Genomic DNA, 7,784 nt, shown 5'->3' with positions numbered 1-7,784 from the left:
GGCTCTCTGCTCAGCAGGGAGCCTGCTTCCTCCTCTCTCTGCCTGCCTCTCTGCCTACTTGTGATCTCTCTCTGTCAAATAAATAAATAAAATCTTAAAAAAAAAATGTAACGCATAGACATAGCTCTGTAGCACATTTACTACTTTCTGACCCAGATATTCAACTTGCTTATTACTGTTTTTTTTTTAAGATTTATTTATTTGATAGAGATAGAGGGAGAGAGAGAGAGAGCATGAGCAGCAGGGAGGGACAGTAGGAGAGAGAATCTCAAGCAGACTCCCCACTGAGTGGGGAGTCCAATGTGGGGCTTGATCCCAGGACCCCAAGATTATGACTTGAGCTGAAGGCAGATGCTTAACCGACTGAGCCACCCAGGAGCCCCTACTTATTACTGTTTTTATTTTTAGTTAGAAATTACTTTAAACTTGCAAAAAAGTCTGCAGAATAGTGCAAAGAAGTCTTGCTTATCCTTCTCCCAGATTTACCAACTCTTAACCTTTTGCCATGTTGCTTTCTCTAACCTATAGTCCTTATTCAAATCTTGCCACTGGTCCCATTAATGTCCTTCATAACAACTTTCATTCAGGATCCAAAACAGGATCATGCATATATTTATTTTCATGGCTCTTAGTCTCCTTTGACCTGAAACACCTTCTCAGCCTTCTTTTGTCTTTCAGGACATGGACGTTTTTGAACAGCTAAGACTACTGTGGTTGTCTGTTTACATTTATCTGATTTTTCCTCATGATTATGGATTACTGCTGAACTGATGTTGTGTTTTCTCAGTTTAATATATCAGAAAGCTCATGATGTTGACTTGTCTTTGTTAAAGAAAAAAACTTTCAAGACACTCATTAAAGATGGTGAGAAAGACTTTATTCAGGAGGGACCGCTGCAGTGGGCTTCAAGTGTTGTCAGTTTTCCCTGTGATTCTAGGGAATCTAGGATATGATTTTTTCTTTGTAATTAATATGTTCTTGGGGATGCCTGGGTGGCTTAATTGGTTAAACGCCTGCCTTCGGCTCAGGTCATGATCTTAGGGTCCTGGGATCTAGCCTGTGTCCGGCTCCCTGCTCAACGGGGAGTCTGCTTCTCCCTCTCTCCCTGCTCCTCTCCCCACTGCTGGTGCGTGCGCGAGCTCTCTCAAGTAAATAAATAAAATCTTTTAAAAATTTTTTAAAAAATCTTGGAACATACTTCGAAAACTATATAAATGGCCTGTTTCTCATCAAACTTTTACTCATTAGTTTTAGTATCCATGAATGATTCTCACTGGAATCAATTATTACTGATTGGAGATGGATTTTCTGACTTCATTATTCCTCCTGCTGTAAGAGCTTTCCTTTCATATTTCTTTAGTTAATGTTAGTATGTACTTAACAGATGTTATTTTATCCAGTAGGTAATAATCTGTTACTGTGATTGTTTTGATGCTTAAATTGTCCCTGATTTGGCCAGGGTAAGTCCCTTCAAGCTGGCTCCTTTGTTTGACATTTTTGAGCAATCCTTTATTTTTTGGCACAAGTTGTTCCAGGCTCATCTTATACCTTCCCTTCTACAGCCTTGTAACCAGCCATTTTCCTGGTGGGCCTGGTTCCTTTTAGTGGAGAATGAAATTTAGAACTGAAGATCAGGCTGCTGGCTGGGCTTGTTGCTACCACGGTGTCAGTGCTCAATAATTCAATTTCTTTCTTTTTTTAAAATTTTTTTTAATTAAAAAAAATTTTAAAGATTTTATTTATTTATCTGACATACAGAGATCACAAGTAGGCAGAGAGGCAGGCAGAGAGAGAGGAGGAAGCAGACTCCCCGCTGAGCAGACAGCTCGATGCGGGGCTTGATCCCAGAACCCTGGAATCATGACCTGAGCCGAAGGCAGAGGCTTTAACCCACTGGGCCACCCAGGTGCCCCAATAATTCAATTTCTAAGACTACTGATTCAACAATTTGATTCTTGTACGTGTGAACAAAGATGCATATTCAAGGACATTCTTTTTCTCGTCAGCCTCACTACTTCCAAATAAGACCAGGCCACCATCTGATTTTGCCTATATTACTTTAAAAGCCTCCCACCTTGTCTCCCTATTTACACAATGACCCCTCTACAGTCTCTTTTCTGCACAGCATCCAGAATAATAATAATAAAAAAAAAGAAGCACAGTAGTTCAGTCAGTTAATTGTCTGCCTTTGGCTCAGGTCATAATCTTGGGGTCCTGGGATTGAGATTCACATGGGGCTCCCTACTCACCAGGGAACCTGCTTCTCTCTCCACCTCTGCCTGCACCCCCCACCACTTGTGTCCTCTCTCTAATAAATAAATAAAATCTTTTAAAAAAAGATTTTATTTATTTGACAGAGAGAAAGAGATCACAAGTAGGCAAAGAGGCAGGCGGGGTGGATGGGGAAACAGGTTCCCTGTTGAGCAGAGAGCCCGATGAGGGGCTCAATCCCAGGACCCTGAGATCATGACCCGAGCTGAAGGCAGAGGCTTTAACCCACGGAGCCACCCAGGTACCCCAAATAAATAAAATCCTTAAGAAAAAAGAATAATTTTAAAAAGTCCAGGGGCGCCTGGGTGGCTCAGTGGGTTAAAGCCTCTGCCTTCAGCTCAGGTCATGTTCTCTGGGTCCTGGGATGGGGCCCTGCATAGGGCTCTCTGCTCCGCGGGGAGCCTGTTTCCCCCTCTCTGCCTGCTTGTGGTCTCTCTGTATAAAAAAAAAAAAATTTAAAAAGTCGAATCACATTCTTGCCTGCTTATAACACTCTGCCTGCTAAGAATAAAATCCAAAATTCTCAACGTGGCTTCAAGGTGCCGCAGGATCTGGCTTCATCCCCAACCTCATTAACGGCCACTTTCTTGCTCACTTGCTCACTCACAGGACAAGGATGCTCCAGCCACGGGTTGTTGTACTTTTCTCCCCCAGGTATTCAAATGGCTTGTGAAGGTCTTCAGTAGGTCTCAACCCAAGAATCACCTCTCCAGAGATGGCCTGGCTATGGTCTTGAAAACTGCATCCCATCACTTAATCCCTATCTGACATTACATCCTATGTTCACCTGTTTGGTTGCTGTCAGTCTGTTTCTCTGGGTTCCGCCTGAGGTCAGGGACTTGTCTGGCTCTCCCCTATAACCCCAGTCCCTAGAGTACTTACTGCCTGGCGTATTGTGGGTTCTTAAATGGCTGAAGGAATGAAGATAACTTTCATTCCTTAGGGCTTTTGTACCCACCATGTCCTCTGCCTAGCTTCTTCCTCACCCTTCTTTTTGCCGGCTAGCTTTGTCAGATTCTTTAGATCTCAATTTAAATGTCACCTCCAGGTGTCTGGGTGGCTCAGTGGGTTAAGCCTCTGTCTTTGGCTCAGGTCATGATCTCAGAGTTCTGGGATCGAGTCCCACATGGGGCTCTCTGCTTGGCAGGGAGCCTGCTTTCTCTTTCTCTCTACTCTCTCTCTCTCTACTCTCTCAAGGAAAAAAAAAAAAGTCACCTCCTCAGAAAGCCTCCCTGTTTACCTTATTCTAAGTTCCACTGCTGCACTTGCCTTTCCCATCTCAGCCTCTCATTCCTGCTATAGTACTTATAACAATTTGCCTTTATCTATTTGCCCCATTTCTCCCCCTAAAATGCGAGCTCCATAAGGGCAGGAACTTCCATGGTTGTCTCATTCACTACTGTATCCCCAGGGCCTAGAACAGTTCCTGGCAAATAATAGGCCCTCAAGAAATTTGTTGGATGGACTTTCAATAGCTAAAAACTGGAAAGAATCCACATGCTATAGAATGTTGGGTGGCTGCTGAAGAATGAGGTAGCTCCATGTACACTGGCATGGAATGATGTCTGAAATACACTTACAGTAAAATGTAACAGGTAAAACAGTGTAATTCCTATTATATAATTAATATTATGTACACAGAAAAAAATAGGAAAAATAACAGCTTAGACACTACTAATAATTTGGGGATAAGGATATTAAAAAGATTTTAACTTCCTATTTTATGTATTTCTGTATAGCAAGCTGTATTTTTTTATTTTTTTATTTTTTTAAAGACTTATTTATGTATTTGAGAGAGAGCACTGCACAAATGGGGGGAGGGCCAAGGGAAGGGAGAGAAGCAGTCTCCCCACTAAGCATGGAGAGATCTCAGGACCACCCTCACCCCGAGACCATGACCTGAGCTGAAATCAAGAGTAGGATGCTCGGGGCACCTGGGTGGCTCAGTGGGTTAAGCCTCTGCCTTTGGCTCAGGTCATGATCTCAGGGTCCTGGAATCGAGTCCCACGTCGGGCTCTCTGCTCGGCAGGAAGCCTGCTTCCTCCTCTCTCTCTCTCTCTCTGCCTGCCTCTCTGCCTACTTGTGATCTCGCTGTCAAATAAATAAATAAATAAATAAAATCTTAAAAAAAAAAAAAAGAGTAGGATGCTCAACCAAATGTTGGGGTACCTCAACCCAGACACCCAACAATTTTTTAATTTTTTAAAATTTTTTAATTTTTTAAAGATTTATTTATTTAGTTATTTGACAGACGGAGATCACAAGTAGGCAGAGAGTCGGGCAGAGAGAGAGGAAGGGAAGCAGGCTCCCTGCTGAGCAGAGAGCCGGATGTGCAGCTTGATCCCAGGACCCCGGGATCATGACCTGAGCTGAAGGCAGAGGCTTTAATCCACTGAGCCCCCAGGCGCCCCCCAACAATTTTTTTTCAAACAAACACTAACATTTGATCATTTAGTACATGCTAGGCACTGTAGTAAATATTTTGCAGGCAGCATCTTGTGGCATCTTCTCAGTAACCTCATGAGCTAAAGGATGCCTGGGTGGCTCAGACTGTTAAGCGTGTGCCTGTGGCTCAGGTCATAATCTCAGGGTCCTGGGATCAAGTCCAACATCAGTCTCCTTGCTCAGAGAGGAGCCTGCTTCTTCCTCTGCCACAGCTCCCCCTGCTTGTGCTGACAAATAAATCTTTAAAAAAACAACAAAAAGACCCTCATGAAATAGAGGTCCTAATACTATCACCCCATTTGCAATTCAAGGACATTAAGCAATTTACCTAAGGTCACATGGCAGACCCATTATCTACACCAACTCCCTGTGTTTTTATAATAAAAAAAAAAAGGAATATAAGATGAAAGTAGGGGTGTCCGATGAGGATCCAGACTTTACACAAAAGATGTTAAGTAAATTTGGCTCTGAGCTCTCTAGAAGCCAGGGCAAAAAGAAAAATATGAGTTATGAGATTCTTGGTGCTTCCAAAATAAAAGTAAACCACTCCTCAGGAGAAACAAGTCTTCCCAAATGGTGAGGCTTAAGAACACTTCCAGGAGGTTCATAAATACAGCAGTATTCAGTTGAGTGGTGTACGACTTCAATAACATACCTGTATACCTAGGCAGCTGTTGGCTATCCAACAAATGGAAATTCAGTAAAAGCAATCCCACAAGAAGCCACATTTGTACTGCCTGGGCATCAGATTTGGAGTTCTGCCAGATCCAACCTTAAAATTGGATGAGTGGCCTAACCCTCCAGCAAACTCCTGGAATACTGCAAATTCAGCCTGTTAAAGACTGTTAGTAAGAATTAGGAGACAAAGGACACATGGGTGGCTCAGTTGGTTAAGCAGCTGCCTTCAGCTCAGGTTATGATCCCAGGGTCCTGGGTTCAAGTCCCACATGAGGGTCCTTGCTGAGTGGGGAGCCTGCTTCTCTCTCTGTCTCTGCCTGTTTGTGCTATCTCTCTCTCTCTCTCTGACAAATAAGTAAATAAAATCTTAAAAAAAAAAAAAAGAATTAGGAGACAAGAAGTGACATTCATCTTAAATTTCAACCCCAGTGAATTTTCCAGGTAGGGTGGGTTGATTTTATGTTTCTTTTACAGATGAAGAAACTGAGGCTCATAAAGCCCAGTTACACGACTAGAAAATGTCAGTAGCAGCCCTAAGTCTGTGTCTTAGCCATTCCTTCCCCAGCCACGTCTACCACCCAGGCTTCAACAAAAGAGCTTATGCCCTCAGAATCTCTCCCAGGGTGGTGGGCCAGGGCAAGTAGTGGGCCGCGGGCCTAGGAAGCCTATGGTCCTGCACTCTGGAGAAGAGGTGCCGAAGCAGGGAGCTCAGCCCGACCTGTGGGGAGTAAGCCTCACATTAGCAAGATGAGGAACACCTCCACCCACCCCAAACAGAAAAGTGATCTCGCAGCATGCACTTAACTTCATTCATTTATTTACTTTTCACTACAACCTGCGGATAGGTAGGCCTTCAGCTTGGGTAGGAACTTGGGCAATTCGGGGAGCTGTGTTAGGCGGAGGAGGGGGAAAGGAAAGTGGGGGCCTGGAGCAGGGCAGGATTCTAAGATAGGGAGGAGGAGAGAGAGACGAAACAAAGGGTCCACGCCCTTCTTCCGCCCCACACCCAGGTTTCCCAAGTCCGGGTGGAAGGGAAGAGAAACAGGACATCCACCCCGAGATGTTCTTGATCTCTTCTCGCCCTTCCCCTGCTATCCAGCAATATCGTGAGAGAAATCAGGGAAGTGCAGCAGGTGGGCGGCGTGCAGGCTTGGTCAAAAAAAAAAAAAAAAAAAAAAAAAAAAAGAAGAAGAAGAAGAAGACGAAAAGGCAAAAAGCGAGGTGACAGGTGCACCCAGCGCCAGCGCACCGCGGAGGTTTCCCTCGCAGCGGGCCGCGGGCGGCGGGCGCAGGGTAGGAGGCACGCGCGTGCTCCCCCGGCTAGCCGCCGAGCCCCGCGGCGTCCTCAGCTCCGGCCTTTCCTCTTCCTCCCGCGTCCACGCTCTGCCACTTCCGCGGCCGGGCTGCTGTCAGCGCTGTCGCTGCTGGCGGGCGGCTGCAGCACGCGCCTCTGCACACGGTACTCGGGCTCGGGGACGCGCGGCGTGGCCTGAAGCAGGAACTGGCCGCCGCGGTAGGTGACGCGCACGTCGGTGCGCGGGTACGTGCCGTACACGCGCCGGAGTTCCCGGCGCACCACATCCGGCAACTCTAGGCGCGGGCCCAGTGCGCGTTCCACGCGGCCCCAACGCAGTTCGGCCTGCAGGCAGCCCCCTTCGGGCCACTGCGCCCAGCGCTGGGCAGCCGCCGTCTCCTCCCCTGCGGGCCCTTGTAGAGATGCCCCCAGGTAGCCGGGCGCCGGGAAAGGCGGGAGCAGGGCCGCGGCGTAGGCCTGCTGGAAGGCCCACGAGGGCAGCGCAGCCGCCAGGGGCGCGCCTGGGCCGTGGAAGCAGTGGTATTCCCGCGGAGCCGGCCACTCGCCTGCGCTCAGGCTTGGGGGCCGGCTGTAGAACCTATGGGCGTGGATGGGGGGCAGCAGCAGAGGGCTGGGCAGGTAGGTGTAGGTGAGGGGCTGCAGCGGAGGCCAGACGCCCTCCTTGGATGCCAGGCAGCTGTACGAATACATGGTCTGAAGCTCAGGCGGCGGGCATTTTTACTGCGGCCTGGTCCATACCTACGGTGGGAGTGTGTATGGATACTCTGTTTTGTCTCCACCACCCATCCCTGGGGCTTGGTAACCCAGGGCTCTGGTTCACAGCAGGAGCCCATGTGCAGCACCTGATGGTTTGGGGGGAACTCTTCCTAAGGCATTCAGCTTCCATCTCACCTCTTGTCCCAGGGCTGGGCGGAAACCCAGGCTCTCAGTAGGTGATAGGACCCAAGGCCTTTTCAAGCCTTCAGTCCTGAAGTGTTCTTCCCGGGTGGTTCCTCACTCGTTTCCTTCAGCCCAGGGGTAGCTGGTCCCAAATGCTGGTCCCCAGCATTTGGGGGAGCCAGAGAAGTCCAGAGCA

General features: G+C 47.5%; 1 protein-coding gene across 1 annotated transcript; it reads right to left on the bottom strand.

Moving 5' to 3' along the window:
- Positions 1 to 6,716: 6,716 nt before the first annotated feature.
- CUNH10orf95 (chromosome unknown C10orf95 homolog) lies at positions 6,717 to 7,784 on the bottom strand. The gene is made up of 2 exons (XM_032881345.1): positions 7,601 to 7,784; positions 6,717 to 7,447 (listed from the first exon to the last, which is right to left on the bottom strand). Exon 2 carries the CDS (start codon positions 7,397 to 7,399, stop codon positions 6,740 to 6,742), a length of 660 nt encoding a protein of 219 aa, XP_032737236.1. The 5' UTR covers positions 7,400 to 7,447; positions 7,601 to 7,784; the 3' UTR covers positions 6,717 to 6,739.

The sequence above is a fragment of the Lontra canadensis genome, unplaced genomic scaffold (assembly GCF_010015895.1).
Source record: "Lontra canadensis isolate GAN:19392208 unplaced genomic scaffold, GSC_riverotter_1.0 scaffold3, whole genome shotgun sequence".
Taxonomy (NCBI): domain Eukaryota; kingdom Metazoa; phylum Chordata; class Mammalia; order Carnivora; family Mustelidae; genus Lontra; species Lontra canadensis.
Note: the sequence above shows the minus strand (reverse complement) of the source record. Positions and strands in the feature narration are given on the sequence as shown.

Coding starts and splice junctions, on each gene's coding strand:
- CUNH10orf95 (XM_032881345.1), bottom strand. CDS start 7,399: ATGTATTCGTACAGCTGCCTGGCATCCAAGGAGGGCGTCTGGCCTCCG.